Here is a 20,397-nt window from a genome sequence, read left to right on the forward strand (position 1 = left end):
TGACACAGTACTGAGACTGAACTCTACTGACCTGACACACAGTACTGAGACTGAACTCTACTGACCTGACACACAGTACTGAGACTGAACTCTACTGACCTGACACACAGTACTGAGACTGAACACTACTGACCTGACACACAGTACTGAGACTGAACTCTACTGACCTGACACACAGTACTGAGACTGAACTCTACTGACCTGACACACAGTACTGAGACTGAACTCTACTGACCTGACACACAGTACTGAGACTGAACTCTACTGACCTGACACACAGTACTGAGACTGAACTCTACTGACCTGACACACAGTACTGAGACTGAACTCTACTGACCTGACACACAGTACTGAGACTGAACTCTACTGACCTGACACAGTACTGAGACTGAACTCTACTGACCTGACACAGTACTGAGACTGAACTCTACTGACCTGACACACAGTACTGAGACTGAACTCTACTGACCTGACACACAGTACTGAGACTGAACTCTACTGACCTGACACACAGTACTGAGACTGAACTCTACTGACCTGACACAGTACTGAGACTGAACTCTACTGACCTGACACAGTACTGAGACTGAACTCTACTGACCTGACACACAGTACTGAGACTGAACTCTACTGACCTGACACACAGTACTGAGACTGAACACTACTGACCTGACACACAGTACTGAGACTGAACACTACTGACCTGACACACAGTACTGAGACTGAACTCTACTGACCTGACACACAGTACTGAGACTGAACTCTACTGACCTGACACACAGTACTGAGACTGAACTCTACTGACCTGACACACAGTACTGAGACTGAACTCTACTGACCTGACACACAGTACTGAGACTGAACTCTACTGACCTGACACACAGTACTGAGACTGAACTCTACTGACCTGACACAGTACTGAGACTGAACTCTACTGACCTGACACACAGTACTGAGACTGAACTCTACTGACCTGACACACAGTACTGAGACTGAACTCTACTGACCTGACACAGTACTGAGACTGAACTCTACTGACCTGACACACAGAACCACATCCTTCTCACACTACTGAGACTGAACTCTACTGACCTGACACACAGTACTGAGACTGAACTCTACTGACCTGACACACAGTACTGAGACTGAACTCTACTGACCTGACACACAGTACTGAGACTGAACTCTACTGACCTGACACAGTACTGAGACTGAACTCTACTGACCTGACACACAGTACTGAGACTGAACTCTACTGACCTGACACACAGTACTGAGACTGAACTCTACTGACCTGACACACAGTACTGAGACTGAACTCTACTGACCTGACACACAGTACTGAGACTGAACTCTACTGACCTGACACACAGTACTGAGACTGAACTCTACTGACCTGACACACAGTACTGAGACTGAACTCTACTGACCTGACACACAGAACCACATCCTTCTCACACTACTGAGACTGAACACTACTGACCTGACACACAGTACTGAGACTGAACTCTACTGACCTGACACACAGTACTGAGACTGAACTCTACTGACCTGACACACAGTACTGAGACTGAACTCTACTGACCTGACACACAGTACTGAGACTGAACTCTACTGACCTGACACAGTACTGAGACTGAACTCTACTGACCTGACACAGTACTGAGACTGAACTCTACTGACCTGACACACAGTACTGAGACTGAACTCTACTGACCTGACACACAGTACTGAGACTGAACTCTACTGACCTGACACACAGTACTGAGACTGAACTCTACTGACCTGACACACAGTACTGAGACTGAACACTACTGACCTGACACACAGAACCACATCCTTCTCACAGTACTGAGACTGAACTCTACTGACCTGACACAGTACTGAGACTGAACTCTACTGACCTGACACAGTACTGAGACTGAACTCTACTGACCTGACACACAGTACTGAGACTGAACTCTACTGACCTGACACACAGTACTGAGACTGAACTCTACTGACCTGACACACAGTACTGAGACTAAACTCTACTGACCTGACACACAGTACTGAGACTGAACTCTACTGACCTGACACACAGTACTGAGACTAAACACTACTGACCTGACACACAGTACTGAGACTGAACTCTACTGACCTGACACACAGTACTGAGACTGAACTCTACTGACCTGACACACAGTACTGAGACTGAACTCTACTGACCTGACACACAGTACTGAGACTGAACTCTACTGACCTGACACACAGTACTGAGACTAAACTCTACTGACCTGACACACAGTACTGAGACTGAACTCTACTGACCTGACACACAGTACTGAGACTAAACACTACTGACCTGACACACAGTACTGAGACTGAACTCTACTGACCTGACACACAGTACTGAGACTGAACTCTACTGACCTGACACACAGAACCACATCCTTCACACAGTACTGAGACTGAACTCTACTGACCTGACACAGTACTGAGACTGAACTCTACTGACCTGACACAGTACTGAGACTGAACTCTACTGACCTGACACACAGTACTGAGACTGAACTCTACTGACCTGACACAGTACTGAGACTGAACTCTACTGACCTGACACAGTACTGAGACTGAACTCTACTGACCTGACACACAGTACTGAGACTGAACTCTACTGACCTGACACACAGAACCACATCCTTCTCACACTACTGAGACTGAACTCTACTGACCTGACACACAGTACTGAGACTGAACTCTACTGACCTGACACAGTACTGAGACTGAACTCTACTGACCTGACACACAGTACTGAGACTGAACTCTACTGACCTGACACACAGTACTGAGACTGAACTCTACTGACCTGACACAGTACTGAGACTGAACTCTACTGACCTGACACACAGTACTGAGACTGAACTCTACTGACCTGACACACAGAACCACAACCTTCTCACAGTACTGAGACTGAACTCTACTGACCTGACACACAGAACCACAACCTTCACACAGTACTGAGACTGAACTCTACTGACCTGACACACAGTACTGAGACTGAACTCTACTGACCTGACACACAGTACTGAGACTGAACTCTACTGACCTGACACACAGTACTGAGACTGAACTCTACTGACCTGACACAGTACTGAGACTGAACTCTACTGACCTGACACAGTACTGAGACTGAACTCTACTGACCTGACACACAGTACTGAGACTGAACTCTACTGACCTGACACACAGTACTGAGACTGAACTCTACTGACCTGACACACAGTACTGAGACTGAACACTACTGACCTGACACACAGTACTGAGACTGAACACTACTGACCTGACACACAGTACTGAGACTGAACACTACTGACCTGACACAGTACTGAGACTGAACTCTACTGACCTGACACACAGTACTGAGACTGAACTCTACTGACCTGACACACAGTACTGAGACTGAACTCTACTGACCTGACACACAGTACTGAGACTGAACACTACTGACCTGACACACAGTACTGAGACTGAACTCTACTGACCTGACACACAGTACTGAGACTGAACTCTACTGACCTGACACACAGTACTGAGACTGAACTCTACTGACCTGACACACAGTACTGAGACTGAACTCTACTGACCTGACACACAGTACTGAGACTGAACTCTACTGACCTGACACACAGTACTGAGACTGAACTCTACTGACCTGACACACAGTACTGAGACTGAACTCTACTGACCTGACACAGTACTGAGACTGAACTCTACTGACCTGACACAGTACTGAGACTGAACTCTACTGACCTGACACACAGTACTGAGACTGAACTCTACTGACCTGACACACAGTACTGAGACTGAACTCTACTGACCTGACACACAGTACTGAGACTGAACTCTACTGACCTGACACACAGTACTGAGACTAAACACTACTGACCTGACACACAGAACCACATCCTTCTCACACTACTGAGACTGAACACTACTGACCTGACACACAGTACTGAGACTAAACACTACTGACCTGACACACAGAACCACATCCTTCTCACACTACTGAGACTGAACACTACTGACCTGACACAGTACTGAGACTGAACTCTACTGACCTGACACAGTACTGAGACTGAACTCTACTGACCTGACACACAGTACTGAGACTGAACTCTACTGACCTGACACACAGTACTGAGACTGAACACTACTGACCTGACACACAGTACTGAGACTGAACACTACTGACCTGACACACAGTACTGAGACTGAACTCTACTGACCTGACACACAGTACTGAGACTGAACTCTACTGACCTGACACACAGTACTGAGACTGAACTCTACTGACCTGACACACAGTACTGAGACTGAACTCTACTGACCTGACACACAGTACTGAGACTGAACTCTACTGACCTGACACACAGTACTGAGACTGAACTCTACTGACCTGACACAGTACTGAGACTGAACTCTACTGACCTGACACACAGTACTGAGACTGAACTCTACTGACCTGACACACAGTACTGAGACTGAACTCTACTGACCTGACACAGTACTGAGACTGAACTCTACTGACCTGACACACAGAACCACATCCTTCTCACACTACTGAGACTGAACTCTACTGACCTGACACACAGTACTGAGACTGAACTCTACTGACCTGACACACAGTACTGAGACTGAACTCTACTGACCTGACACAGTACTGAGACTGAACTCTACTGACCTGACACACAGTACTGAGACTGAACTCTACTGACCTGACACACAGTACTGAGACTGAACTCTACTGACCTGACACACAGTACTGAGACTGAACTCTACTGACCTGACACACAGTACTGAGACTGAACTCTACTGACCTGACACACAGTACTGAGACTGAACTCTACTGACCTGACACACAGTACTGAGACTGAACACTACTGACCTGACACACAGTACTGAGACTGAACTCTACTGACCTGACACACAGTACTGAGACTGAACTCTACTGACCTGACACACAGTACTGAGACTGAACTCTACTGACCTGACACACAGAACCACATCCTTCTCACACTACTGAGACTGAACACTACTGACCTGACACACAGTACTGAGACTGAACTCTACTGACCTGACACACAGTACTGAGACTGAACTCTACTGACCTGACACACAGTACTGAGACTGAACTCTACTGACCTGACACACAGTACTGAGACTGAACTCTACTGACCTGACACAGTACTGAGACTGAACTCTACTGACCTGACACAGTACTGAGACTGAACTCTACTGACCTGACACACAGTACTGAGACTGAACACTACTGACCTGACACACAGTACTGAGACTGAACTCTACTGACCTGACACACAGTACTGAGACTGAACTCTACTGACCTGACACAGTACTGAGACTGAACTCTACTGACCTGACACAGTACTGAGACTGAACTCTACTGACCTGACACACAGTACTGAGACTGAACTCTACTGACCTGACACACAGTACTGAGACTGAACTCTACTGACCTGACACAGTACTGAGACTGAACTCTACTGACCTGACACAGTACTGAGACTGAACTCTACTGACCTGACACACAGTACTGAGACTGAACTCTACTGACCTGACACACAGTACTGAGACTGAACTCTACTGACCTGACACACAGTACTGAGACTGAACTCTACTGACCTGACACAGTACTGAGACTGAACTCTACTGACCTGACACACAGTACTGAGACTGAACTCTACTGACCTGACACAGTACTGAGACTGAACTCTACTGACCTGACACAGTACTGAGACTGAACTCTACTGACCTGACACACAGTACTGAGACTGAACACTACTGACCTGACACACAGTACTGAGACTGAACTCTACTGACCTGACACACAGTACTGAGACTGAACTCTACTGACCTGACACACAGTACTGAGACTGAACTCTACTGACCTGACACACAGTACTGAGACTGAACTCTACTGACCTGACACACAGAACTACATCCTTCTCACAGTACTGAGACTGAACTCTACTGACCTGACACAGTACTGAGACTGAACTCTACTGACCTGACACACAGTACTGAGACTGAACTCTACTGACCTGACACAGTACTGAGACTGAACTCTACTGACCTGACACACAGTACTGAGACTGAACTCTACTGACCTGACACAGTACTGAGACTGAACTCTACTGACCTGACACAGTACTGAGACTGAACTCTACTGACCTGACACACAGTACTGAGACTGAACACTACTGACCTGACACACAGTACTGAGACTGAACTCTACTGACCTGACACACAGTACTGAGACTGAACTCTACTGACCTGACACACAGTACTGAGACTGAACTCTACTGACCTGACACACAGTACTGAGACTGAACTCTACTGACCTGACACAGTACTGAGACTGAACTCTACTGACCTGACACACAGTACTGAGACTGAACTCTACTGACCTGACACACAGTACTGAGACTGAACTCTACTGACCTGACACACAGAACTACATCCTTCTCACAGTACTGAGACTGAACTCTACTGACCTGACACAGTACTGAGACTGAACTCTACTGACCTGACACCCAGTACTGAGACTGAACTCTACTGACCTGACACACAGTACTGAGACTGAACTCTACTGACCTGACACACAGTACTGAGACTGAACTCTACTGACCTGACACACAGTACTGAGACTGAACTCTACTGACCTGACACACAGTACTGAGACTGAACTCTACTGACCTGACACCCAGTACTGAGACTGAACTCTACTGACCTGACACCCATCCAACATGGTTGCTGTAACTGTAAAGGACCATGAGAAAGGAATATGTTGAATCCAGCACAGTACGGTTCAGTTCAGAATAATACTGTGAAAAGGGTATTAGGTGACACACACATACCATCTGGCCCTGCCCTATCTACCTGACCAGGTATCTACCTGCCCCATCTACCTACCTGACCTGCCCCATCTACCTACCTGACCTGCCCCATCTACCTACCTGACCTGCCCCATCTACCTACCTGACCATGTATCTACCTGCCCCATCTACCTACCTGACCTGCCCCATCTACCTACCTGACCTGCCCCATCTACCTACCTGACCATGTATCTACCTGCCCCATCTACCTACCTGACCTGCCCCATCTACCTACCTGACCTGCCCCATCTACCTACCTGACCTGCCCCATCTACCTACCTGACCTGCCCCATCTACCTACCTGACCTGCCCCATCTACCTACCTGACCTGCCCCATCTACCTACCTGCACCATGTATCTACCTGCACCATGTATCTACCTGCCCCATCTACCTACCTGACCAGGTATCTACCTACCTACCTGACCAGGTATCTACCTACCTACCTGACCAGGTATCTACCTACCTACCTGACCAGGTATCTACCTACCTACCTGACCAGGTATCTACCTACCTACCTGACCAGGTATCTACCTACCTACCTACCTGACCAGGTATCTACCTACCTACCTACCTGACCAGGTATCTATCTATCTACCTACCTGACCAGGTATCTATCTATCTACCTACCTGACCAGGTATCTATCTATCTACCTACCTGACCAGGTATCTATCTATCTACCTACCTGACCAGGTATCTATCTATCTACCTACCTGACCAGGTATCTATCTATCTACCTACCTGACCAGGTATCTATCTATCTACCTACCTGACCAGGTATCTATCTATCTACCTACCTTTCCAGGTATCTATCTATCTACCTACCTGACCAGGTATCTATCTATCTACCTACCTGACCAGGTATCTATCTATCTACCTACCTGACCAGGTATCTATCTATCTACCTACCTGACCAGGTATCTATCTATCTACCTACCTGACCAGGTATCTATCTATCTACCTACCTGACCAGGTATCTACCTGCCCCATCTACCTACCTGACCAGGTAACTACCTACCTGACCAATAACTACCTACCTGTCTGTCCCATGTATCTACCTGAACAATAACTACCTACCTACCCGTCTGTCCCAGGTATCTACCTGACCAACATCCTGAAGACAGAGGAGGGGAACCCCGACTTCCTGAAGAGACACGGCAAAGAGCTGATCAACTTCAGTAAGAGGAGGAAAGTAGCAGAAATCACAGGAGAGATACAGCAGTACCAGAACCAGCCTTACTGTCTCAAGGTGCAGCAGGACATCAAGGTAGGCCAATCAAAACCAGCCTTACTGTCTCAAGGTAGGCCAATCAAAACCAGCCTTACTGTCTCAAGGTCGGCCAATCAAAACCAGCCTTACTGTCTCAAGGTGCAGCAGAACATCATGTCTCTGCATCTCTCTCTACCTGTCCTAGTCCATCTCCGATTCTCTCTTTCTACCTGTCCTAGTCCATCTCTCCATCTCTCTCTCTACCTGTCCTAGTCCCTCTCTCTACCTGTCCTAGTCCCTCTCTCTACCTGTCCTAGTCTATCTCTCCATCTCTCTACCTGTCCTAGTCTCTCTCTCTCTAAATGTCCTAGTCTCTCTCTCTCTACCTGTCCTAGTCTCTCTCTCTCTCTACCTGTCCTAGTCTCTCTCCCTCTCTCTCTCTCTCTCTCCTAGTCTCTCTCCCTCTCTCTCCCTCTCTCTCTCTCTCTCTCTCTCTCTCTCTACCTGTCCTAGTCTCTCTCTCTCTACCTGTCCTAGTCTCTCTCTCTCTACCTGTCCTAGTCTCTCTCTCTCTACCTGTCCTAGTCTCTCTCTCTCTACCTGTCCTAGTCTCTCTCTCTCTCTCTCTCTACCTGTCCTAGTCTCTCGCTCTCTCTCTCTACCTGTCCTAGTCTCTCTCTCTCTCTCTCTACCTGTCCTAGTCTCTCTCTCTCTCTCTACCTGTCCTAGTCTCTCTCTCTCTACCTGTCCTAGTCTCTCTCTCTCTACCTGTCCTAGTCTCTCTCTCTCTCTCTCTCTCTCTCTCTCTCTCTCTCTCTACCTGTCCTAGTCTCTCTCTCTCTACCTGTCCTAGTCTCTCTCTCTCTACCTGTCCTAGTCTCTCTCTCTCTACCTGTCCTAGTCTCTCTCTCTCTACCTGGCCTAGTCTCTCTCTCTCTACCTGGCCTAGTCCCTCTCTCTACCTGGCCTAGTCCCTCTCTCCTTCCCCTGCACCATAACAACAGTGGTCACCTTGCCTTTGATCCACTCAAAGGGAATATTGTTAATCAGATGGCCTGTGTTTTTGTCCCAGAGGTTTTTTGAGAACCTGAACCCGATGGGCAGTCTGGGTGAGAAGGAGTTCTCTGACTACCTGTTCAACAAGTCTCAGGAGATAGAGCCTCGTAACTGCAAGCAGCCGCCACGATTCGTAAGTAACCAGATCAAACCTTCCGGTAGTGAGATGTAATTACTGATCATTGTTTCATATATATATATATATATATATATATATATATATATATTTTTTACAAATACATTTATTATCACTTTGTATTTAGCTCAAATGTAACATCAATGGGTGGTAGGTAAAAATCTGTCGTTCTGCCCCTGAACAAGGCAGGTTAACCCACTGTTCCTAGGCCGTCATTGAAAATAAGAATTTGTTCTTAACTGACTTGCCTAGTTAAATAAAGGTCCCCCCAAAAAGTTTGCATAAAATAAAAATAGTTGTGCATGCTTACCCCAACTCTGTCACGACTTAATCCCCCTCTCTCTCTCTCTCTCTCCTCCAGCCCAGGAAGACCCTGTACCCCCTGAAGTCCCCGGGGATCCGGCCGGTGCGTACCTCTACGTCAGGGACCCTGAAGGGCCACCCCGTACCCCTGGAGAGAGAGCCCCCGCACAAGATCACCTTCAGGAGCATCGCTGAGACAGAGCATGAGACCTCTTCCATAGCCTCGGTCCCCACCTCACCCAGCACCCCTACGCCCCCACAGTCTGCCTGCTCAGACCTCAGCTCTGTCTTCATGGAACCAGATCTCTATAGTGTTTATGGTGAGGCTGAGGCAGAGAGAGAGACAGACACACACACACACACACACACACAGACATATACATACCATTCAGTGATTGAAACACGTGGAAGATTATAATTGCAGAAGTTGAAGTGGATATAATTTGAGGTCTGTCTTCATTTTACAGGTGGCTCAACTTCTCTATGTGGCCATTTTATATCAGGTGGAAACTCCATATTCTGTTCTGTTCTCCTCCCGCCCTCAAGTGAGTGTTACTGTTATCGCTGTACGATGAGGTGTGTCCGTCTGTGTTTAGGATTTAGGAAACAGAGCTTCTTTAGCTTGACAAACAAGAACACAGCCTTCCTATGGAGTATGCTGGTAGACTGTGTTAATGGGGTCTGGTAGACTGGGTTAATGGGGTCTGGTAGACTGGGTTAATGGGGTCTGGTAGACTGGGTTAATGGGGTCTGGTAGACTGGGTTAATGGGGTCTGGTAGACTGGGTTAATGGGGTCTGGTAGACTGGGTTAATGGGGTCTGGTAGACTGGGTTAATGGGGTCTGGTAGACTGGGTTAATGGGGTCTGGTAGACTGGGTTAATGGGGTCTGGTAGACTGGGTTAATGGGGTCTGGTAGACTGGATTAATGGGGTCTGGTAGACTGGATTAATGGGGTCTGGTAGACTGGGTTCTGGGGTCTGGTAGACTGGGTTAATGGGGTCTGGGTTTTGGTAGACTGGGTTAATGGGGTCTGGTAGACTGGGTTAATGGGGTCTGGTGTCTGGTAGACTGGGTTAATGGGGTCCGGTGTCTGGTAGACTGGGTTAATGGGGTCTGGTAGACTGGGTTAATGGGGTCTGGTAGACTGGGTTAATGGGGTCTGGTAGACTGGGTTAATGGGGTCTGGTAGACTGGGTTAATGGGGTCTGGTGTCTGGTAGACTGGGTTAATGGGGTCTGGTAGTCTGGGTTAATGGGGTCTGATAGTCTGGGGTCTGGTAGACTGGGTTAATGGGGTCTGGTAGACTGGGTTAATGGGGTCTGGTAGACTGGGTTAATGGGGTCTGGTAGACTGGGTTAATGGGGTCTGGTAGACTGGGTTAATGGGGTCTGGTAGACTGGGTTAATGGGGTCTGGTAGACTGGGTTAATGGGGTCTGGTAGACTGGGTTAATGGGGTCTGGTAGACTGGGTTAATGGGGTCTGGTAGACTGGGTTAATGGGGTCTGGTAGACTGGGTTAATGGGGTCTGGTAGACTGGGTTAATGGGGTCTGGTAGACTGGATTAATGGGGTCTGGTAGACTGGATTAATGGGGTCTGGTAGACTGGGTTCTGGGGTCTGGTAGACTGGGTTAATGGGGTCTGGGTTTTGGTAGACTGGGTTAATGGGGTCTGGTAGACTGGGTTAATGGGGTCTGGTGTCTGGTAGACTGGGTTAATGGGGTCCGGTGTCTGGTAGACTGGGTTAATGGGGTCTGGTAGACTGGGTTAATGGGGTCTGGTAGACTGGGTTAATGGGGTCTGGTAGACTGGGTTAATGGGGTCTGGTAGACTGGGTTAATGGGGTCTGGTGTCTGGTAGACTGGGTTAATGGGGTCTGGTAGTCTGGGTTAATGGGGTCTGATAGTCTGGGGTCTGGTAGACTGGGTTAATGGGGTCTGGTAGACTGGGTTAATGGGGTCTGGTAGACTGGGTTAATGGGGTCTGGTAGACTGGGTTAATGGGGTCTGGTAGACTGGGTTAATGGGGTCTGGTAGACTGGGTTAATGGGGTCTGGTAGACTGGGTTAATGGGGTCTGGTAGACTGGGTTAATGGGGTCTGGTAGACTGGGTTAATGGGGTCTGGTAGACTGGATTAATGGGGTCTGGTAGACTGGATTAATGGGGTCCGGTGTCTGGTAGACTGGGTTAATGGGGTCTGGTAGACTGGGTTAATGGGGTCTGGTAGACTGGGTTAATGGGGTCTGGTAGACTGGGTTAATGGGGTCTGGTAGACTGGGTTAATGGGGTCTGGTGTCTGGTAGACTGGGTTAATGGGGTCTGGTAGTCTGGGTTAATGGGGTCTGATAGTCTGGGGTCTGGTAGACTGGGTTAATGGGGTCTGGTAGACTGGGTTAATGGGGTCTGGTAGACTGGGTTAATGGGGTCTTGGTTAATGGGGTCTGGTAGACTGGGTTAATGGGGTCTGGTAGACTGGGTTAATGGGGTCTGGTAGACTGGGTTAATGGGGTCTGGTAGACTGGGTTAATGGGGTCTGGTAGACTGGGTTAATGGGGTCTGGTAGACTGGGTTAATGGGGTCTTGTAGACTGGGTTAATGGGGTCTGGTAGACTGGGTTAATGGGGTCTGGTGTCTGGTAGACTGGGTTAATGGGGTCTGGTAGTCTGGGTTAATGGGGTCTGGTAGACTGGGTTAATGGGGTCTTGGTTAATGGGGTCTGGTAGACTGGGTTAATGGGTTCTGGTAGACTGGGTTAATGGGGTCTGGTAGACTGGGTTAATGGGGTCTTGGTTAATGGGGTCTGGTAGACTGGGTTAATGGGTTCTGGTAGACTGGGTTAATGGGGTCTGGTAGACTGGGTTAATGGGGTCTGGTAGACTGGGTTAATGGGTTTTGGTAGACTGGGTTAATGGGGTCTGGTAGACTAGGTTAATGGGTTCTGGTGTCTGGTAGACTGGGTTAATGGGTTTTGGTAGACTGGGTTAATGGGGTCTGGGTTAATGGGGTCTGGTGTCTGGTAGACTGGGTTAATGGGGTCTGGTGTCTGGTAGACTGGGTTAATGGGGTCTGGTGTCTGGTAGTCTGGGTTAATGGGGTCTGGTAGACTAGGTTAATGGGGTCTGGTAGACTGGGTTAATGGGGTCTGGTAGACTGGGTTAATGGGGTCTGGTAGACTGGGTTAATGGGGTCTGGTAGTCTGGGTTAATGGGGTCTGATAGTCTGGGGTCTGGTAGACTGGGTTAATGGGGTCTGGTAGACTGGGTTAATGGGGTCTTGGTTAATGGGGTCTGGTAGACTGGGTTAATGGGTTCTGGTAGACTGGGTTAATGGGGTCTGGTAGACTGGGTTAATGGGGTCTGGTAGACTGGGTTAATGGGGTCTGGTAGACTGGGTTAATGGGGTCTGGTAGACTGGGTTAATGGGGTCTTGTAGACTGGGTTAATGGGGTCTGGTAGACTGGGTTAATGGGGGGTCTGGTAGACTGGGTTAATGGGGTCTGGTAGACTGGGTTAATGGGGTCTTGGTTAATGGGGTCTGGTAGACTGGGTTAATGGGTTCTGGTAGACTGGGTTAATGGGGTCTGGTAGACTGGGTTAATGGGGTCTGGTAGACTGGGTTAATGGGTTTTGGTAGACTGGGTTAATGGGGTCTGGGTTAATGGGGTCTGGTGTCTGGTAGACTGGGTTAATGGGGTCTGGTGTCTGGTAGACTGGGTTAATGGGGTCTGGTGTCTGGTAGTCTGGGTTAATGGGGTCTGGTAGACTAGGTTAATGGGGTCTGGTAGACTGGGTTAATGGGGTCTGGTAGACTGGGTTAATGGGGTCTGGTAGACTGGGTTAATGGGGTCTGGTAGACTGGGTTAATGGGGTCTGGTAGACTGGGTTAATGGGGTCTGGTAGACTGTGTTAATGGGGTCTGGTAGACTGGGTTAATGGGGTCTGGTAGACTAGGTGGTCGTGCTCCACATTTAGTGTGAGTAACCTGGGTAGGGTGACCTGTGTATGTATATTTTGCATATCCCACTCCCCCTGAGACCCTCAGAGTTGGGACACAGCCAGTGGATCAGCCATCATTGACGGCAACCTTGAAGCAATTACTAGTTCATTGTCGTGCTCAAGGGCAGAATGGCAGATTTTACCTTGTCGGCTTTGGAAACCAGCCCGTTCCCCCCCCAGCCCGTTCCCCCCCCAGCCCGTTCCCCCCCAGCCCGTTCCCCCCCAGCCCGTTTCCCCCAGCCCGTTTCCCCCAGCCCGTGTCTGATAACTTTGTGACAACTGCTGGTGTAAAAAGGGCTTTATAAATACATTTGATTGATTGATTGATTGATTGACTATACCTTTATGTACATGTGTAGAGTTCCACTCAGTGTCTTGTGGAAGCCTTCACCAGCTAGGAGAGGAGTTACTGAAGCCCCCTCCACTTCCCCCTCGCAGGAAGGATGCTTTCTCTGAGACCAAGGTAACATACACACACCGTACACACACCGTACACACACCGTACACACACCGTGCAATTTCAAGTTTTGTGTTTTCTGTGAAATGGAAGGATTGTTTTACTGGGGTCAAGCTAACACACACTTAGTACAGTACACCATTCAAGATGTTTCTCTGAGTTAGTCCATCTGATTGGTTCTCAACTCTGACTCCTGTTAGACTAACTACTAAAAGACAATCTGATTGGTTCTCAACTCTGACTCCTGTTTAATAATATATTTCTCTTTGTTTATGACTTTGACCCTCCTGTGCTTTGTAGTTGAGTTCCAGGTCCAAAGGTCCCCCAGCCATCCCCCCCAGACTGCCCCCTCCTCTCCCCAGGGTCCAGCCCCGCACCCCAGTCTACAACGGCCTCAGCGACGGCCCCCTCCCCAGCAGCCCCCCACCTCCACCCCCCCGGGACCCCCAGCCAGACACCCCTCCCCCTGTCCCCCAGAAGCCACCAGAGATCTTCATTAACTACCCCCCGAACCTCCAACCCTCCCCCCTCGGCCGCTTCCACTGGGATTTTGGCAGTTCCCCCTGCTCCCCTGGAACGCCCCCGGGTTCCCCCTCGCCCCGCGTCCCACGACGGAGCTGCCTGCTCAGCGCCAGCCAGAACAGTCTCTGCCCGCTCCCCCTGCCCATCATGGCCCCACCTGTACCTCCCCGCCACAACTCCTCCTCCCAGCTCCCCAAACTTCCCCCAAAGACCTACAAGAGGGAGCTGTTGTCACCCCCTTTACAGAGCCTCTCATTGGTGGAGAGCACAGAGGGTAGCCAATGAGGAGCCTCCTTGCTTCTTTTGTTGTTTCCTTCTCATCATGGCTGCTGCTCCACACAACACAAACTGTATCATACTATGACCTCATGACACAGAGCCATTTAAAAACAAACTAATCAGGATTTTTTTTTTTTTAAAGCTACTGATCGTAACAAAGACTCCAAACCCCTCCCACTCATCTCCTACATTGACCAATCACAACACGGCCACTCCTCTCAGGGTATCAGTAGCCCCACCTTCCTTTCAAGCCCTCTGTGCCAATGGATAATCGACACCAGTGTGCCAGCCAATGAACAAGGAGCCCCAAGACACTGGCTCCTCCTCCTCCTCTGTGTGCAGTACATGTCACACACCTGTACACAACATTGACTCTGTCATTTTGTTCATATAGATATTCCACTCTGTACTGGAGTGGACAGGACAGTATGCCGTAGTCCATCAGTAACTCTCCTACCCCCAAAAGAGACACTGTGCTGAACCCAGAAAGGAGAGGGCCGTGTCCTCTTCAGCCTGTCCTGGTGGTTGGGGACTATACAGACCACTATGACACTTCCATCGGCATGGACAGGTCTTCTCACTGCCAACGCTTTGTGTGGATCTATGGGCATTGTTGCGTTGGCACACGGTCGTGTTGCGAACGCCATTCACTCGTTCACCCCAGGAGTCAGTCCTCCTGTCCCGCGGTTCTCGGACGGACGGACGGACTCCACTCTGGACCGTACAAGACCTCAATGCTCTTTAATCATCAAACTAATCAAACACACATTTACTGTGGTTCTGTCTGGAACGAGCACGAGGATCGTCAAAGTGTTGGAAGTTCTCCTCGTGAGGCTCCTCCCACCTTTTATAGTGACCAGTCCGAAGTTCTGCAGGGGTCATATAAGGGATTCATGTTTTGAGGAATGACTAACTAAAAATGGACTGTGGATATTTCCATCCAGTCGTTCAGACATTACCAACCTGATCTTTGTCACACTGAAATCCTTCCCCTTCCTCTTATTGTTTGTTGGTCTCCACTGTGCACTGAACTGAGTAGAGCTGTGACTGTAATGGGTGTGAGCTCAGCGGTATTCACAGGGCTGTGTTACTGTGTGGTACAGGAGGATCATATAGCTCTGGACATGGGGTCCTTGCTGTAGTTGGTAGCTACATCCAGCCCTGCTGGTCCTAGAATTACCCTCCATTTTAGATGTTGCCTTTGACCCCACAGCACTGACCTCTGTGGGCCTCTGCTAGAGGGACGGGTGGTGTGTGTTCGCTCCACCCTCTGCTAGAGGGACGGGTGGTGTGGGTTCGCTCCACCCTCTGCTAGAGGGACGGGTGGTGTGGGTTCCGCTCCACCCTCTGCTAGAGGGACGGGTGGTGTGGGTTCGCTCCACCCTCTGCTAGAGGGACGGGTGGTGTGGGTTCGCTCCACCCTCTGCTAGAGGGACGGGTGGTGTGGGTTCGCTCCACCCCCTGCTAGAGGGACGGGTGGTGTGGGTTCGCTCCACCCTCTGCTAGAGGGACGGGTGGTGTGGGTTCGCTCCACCCTCTGCTAGAGGGACGGGTGGTGTGGGTTCGCTCCACCCTCTGCTAGAGGGACGGGTGGTGTGGGTTCGCTCCACCCTCTGCTAGAGGGACGGGCGGTGTGTGTTCGCTCCACCCTCTGCTAGAGGGACGGGTGTTGTGTGTTCGCTCCACTTGCACATAAAGCTTAGTCAACGTTTGTTGTGTCTACCCTTTTTTAGTCATATGATGGATATCTAAGAGCTCCTATCTCGGAAAATGATTTGACGACAACCTTTATCTCTTCTCCTCTGCCCTCTCCACTCTGATATCTCTTCTCCTCTGCCCTCTCCACTGAGATATCTCTTCTCCTCTGCCCTCTCCACTGAGATATCTATTCTCCTCTGCCCTCTCCACTGAGATCTCTTCTCCTCTGCCCTCTCCACTGAGATATCTCTTCTCCTCTGCCCTCTCCACTGAGATATCTATTCTCCTCTGCCCTCTCCACTGAGATCTCTTCTCCTCTGCCCTCTCCACTCTGATATCTCTTCTCCTCTGCCCTCTCCACTGAGATATCTCTTCTCCTCTGCCCTCTCCACTGAGATATCTATTCTCCTCTGCCCTCTCCACTGAGATCTCTTCTCCTCTGCCCTCTCCACTCTGATATCTCTTCTCCTCTGCCCTCTCCACTCTGATATCTCTTCTCCTCTGCCCTCTCCTCTGCGATATCTCTTCTTCTCTGCCCTCTCCACTGAGATATCTCTTCTCCTCTGCCCTCTCCACTCTGATATCTCTTCTCCTCTGCCCTCTCCACTCTGATATCTCTTCTCCTCTGCCCTCTCCACTCTGATATCTCTTCTCCTCTGCCCTCTCCACTCTGATATCTTTTCTCCTCTGCCCTCTCCACTGAGATATCTCTTCTCCTCTGCCCTCTCCACTGAGATATCTATTCTCCTCTGCCCTCTCCACTCTGATATCTCTTCTCCTCTGCCCTCTCCACTGAGATATCTCTTCTCCTCTGCCCTCTCCACTCTGATATCTCTTCTCCTCTGCCCTCTCCACTCTGATATCTCTTCTCCTCTGCCCTCTCCACTCTGATATCTTTTCTCCTCTGCCCTCTCCACTGAGATATCTCTTCTCCTCTGCCCTCTCCACTGAGATATCTCTTCTCCTCTGCCCTCTCCACTGAGATATCTCTTCTCCTCTGCCCTCTCCACTGAGATATCTCTTCTCCTCTGCCCTCTCCACTGAGATATCTCTTCTCCTCTGCCCTCTCCACTGAGATATCTCTTCTCCTCTGCCCTCTCCACTCTGATATCTCTTCTCCTCTGCCCTCTCCACTCTCTCTTCTCCTCTGCCCTCTCCTCTGAGATATCTCTTCTCCTCTGCCAGTGACGTGGTGACAACAGCAACCAGACCTTTATCTCTCCAGGGTAGGTAGCAGATTGCAACATGCTAATGTGAGGCTCCGTTAGCCGTTACATGTTAGTTACTGTTTGGTGTAGGGTCAGATCGACCAGCCTTAACTTGTTCATACTTCCCTCAATTGCCGACTTGGAAGACAACCAATGTCCTCTAAATGTCCTTGTCTAGTTGCAGGGGGTTTGTTTGAATTTTAGAAAATGCAGCATAATTATAAAAATAAAATAATAAAAATTGCTCCATGAAGTAAATCCAACTATGCCGCCATCTTGTCAAGTTCAAATAAAGGAATATTTTCTAAATTTGAGTTCTGAGCAATTAAATGCTGTGAGGTCAAACAGGAAATTGACTGAGTTCAGTTCAATTCCATTATGTTCCATTTTTTTTTTTCTGTGACCTCAATGCACAGTTCCTCTTGAGAGAAGTCAGATCAAGCCCTGTGAGATGTCGAAAGGGAGTTGTAGTTTCCAACAAACCAATATTCTACATAGATTAGCGGCCCGAAAACGTAGTAATTAACTACAATTCCCATAATCCATTGCACGCCTACTTGTCCGGTCTGTGGGCAGACCAGAGAGCGAAAGGAGACCTAGTTCAACCCGAGGGATTGAGAACAGCTGTTTTGTGAGGTATCTCGACCTGAAACTACCTGATCTAAGTGATTTGATAGTTGGCATAAAAATATGCCTTATTTCCTTTTGAAGAACTAGTAAAATAGTGATCAGACAGCAGCTTTATTAGACATGAGATGAGGCTTGTCATGAAATTGTCATCAAACACAAAACCGATGTAGGCTAATATAAGAAACTTTACTACAGTAATGTGAATAGACGATGGTTAGTCAGTAATGGACATTCACTACCATCAAGGGACTTGTATTAATTATTCTGTGTTTTCACATAATGCATTTGTTTGTTTAGTTTTTTTTTTAAAGATGGAAACTGAAAAGAGATGTGATTTAAAAAATAATAATAATAATAATATTTATATAATTGTACAAAAACCGAAGCGACAGCTCAGCACTACTATTCAAACGAACCCCTTGCAACTACACATGGACGTTTCAAACACATTGATTGGTTGTGTCAACAAGTTAAGGTTGGTCGAACATTCCCTGTGCTAAGCCAATCAGTGCCTACATCAGCCAGCTGGAACAGAGTAATATGGTCTGACCAGGGGATCTTTTTGAATAGTCATCTCCAGGAGGTGTATTCACGAGGAACCAAACCGATGCAAACGGGATGAGACCTACCTGAATTTGTCCAATAGAAACTCTTGTCTCATAATGTTTTCTGTTGCAAGGTTGTTGTTGTGTTTTGCTAATGAATACATCCCTAAAAAGCCAAGATGACGTCTTAAATGAAACTAATCACCCCAAGTTAATAAAAATGTGTCCTATATGTCCAACACTACAGACTTGTTAGTACCATCATCCCCAGTTACTGTACCAGCCTTCTGGTTCTGTATGGAAATTCAGCATTGGAGGCATCACACGTAGCAACCCCACCAAAGCCTGGGACAAAGAGAAGGATAGCTCCCCCAGTGGACAACTTGGGAATTGGCTCCACAGCTCCCCCAGTGGACAAATGGGGAATTGGCTCCAGGGCTCCCCCAGTGGACAAAGTGGGAATTGGTTCCTCTAGTGGACAAACGGGGAATTGGCTCCACAGCTCCCCCAGTGGACAAACGGGGAATTGTCTCCAGGGCTCCCCCAGTGGACAAAAAGGGAATTGGCTCCAGGGCTCCCCCAGTGGACAAATTGGGAATTGGTTCCTCTAGTGGACAAACGGGGAATTGGCTCAAAAACTCCCCCAGTGGACAAATTGGGAATTGGTTCCTCTAGTGGACAAACTGGGAATTGGCTCCAGAGCTCCCCCAGTGGACAAACGGGGAATTGGCTCCAGGGCTCCCCCAGTGGACAAACTGTGAATTGGTTCCTCTAGTGGACAAACTGGGAATTGGCACCACAGCTCCCCGAGTGGCTGTTTGAAATATCTGTATTCACAGAGAGGGGAGCCTGCTTCTGTTAGCGAGAGGTTCTTGTCCTTTTTTCATTTGCAGACTGAAACAACACATGCATCATGCTCGGAAGTGCCTTTTTATTCAGTTTTCTATTTTACAGAGTAGAGGCAAAAGGTGTCTAATGCTATTAAAAAAAAAAAAAAATCCTGAAAATAAAAACTAAATATGGTTTCCTATGTAATGCTTAGAACAAAAGCTACACACTAGAAAAACTGTACACGTTTGTGGATGCTGTGTATGTATACACTAACTAAATAATTTGCATAAAGTGACTTCTCAGTTGTATTACATATAACCCCCCCCCCCCCCCCCCCCCCACACACGTTGCCTAACTGTCCAATGCTGCTATGGTCAGATAACAGGTCACTTAACTTACCTACCAGCAAACACCCCCCCCCCCCCCCCCCCCAGGCTAGAATCTAAACCCTGGGACTTAAACAGAATGAAGCCATGTCTAGCCTGGCTTGTGCTGTCTTGCCAACTCTTTTGTATTATTGTCACACTACGTACATCCTGTTGTGTGTTTTTTTTTTATGTCATTAAAAGTATGTTGTCATGACGTGACAAAG

The 20,397-nt window shown here is 48.5% G+C and overlaps 1 protein-coding gene across 4 annotated transcripts in view; it reads left to right on the forward strand.

The window, feature by feature from the left end:
* LOC110498275 (son of sevenless homolog 2) overlaps positions 1-16,604 on the forward strand; it is an 88,687-nt gene extending 72,083 nt beyond the window's left edge. For 2 of the 4 annotated variants that reach the window (XM_090221364.1, XM_090221365.1), the window contains 6 exons: positions 8,029-8,201; positions 9,217-9,333; positions 9,698-9,959; positions 10,107-10,184; positions 13,995-14,098; positions 14,393-16,604. In XM_090221364.1, the coding sequence (XP_090077490.1) occupies positions 8,029-8,201; positions 9,217-9,333; positions 9,698-9,959; positions 10,107-10,184; positions 13,995-14,098; positions 14,393-14,899 (1,241 nt within the window). In that variant the 3' untranslated portion in view covers positions 14,900-16,604. Of the gene's footprint in view, positions 1-8,028; positions 8,507-9,216; positions 9,334-9,697; positions 9,960-10,106; positions 10,185-13,994; positions 14,099-14,392 lie in introns of those variants that run through there. The other 2 variants (XM_090221366.1, XM_090221367.1) reach the window with 2 other exon arrangements.
* Positions 16,605-20,397: the final 3,793 nt, after the last annotated feature.

This window comes from Oncorhynchus mykiss, chromosome 25, assembly GCF_057628025.1.
Source record: "Oncorhynchus mykiss isolate SJ-2025 chromosome 25, ASM5762802v1, whole genome shotgun sequence".
NCBI classification, from domain to species: Eukaryota; Metazoa; Chordata; class Actinopteri; order Salmoniformes; family Salmonidae; genus Oncorhynchus; species Oncorhynchus mykiss.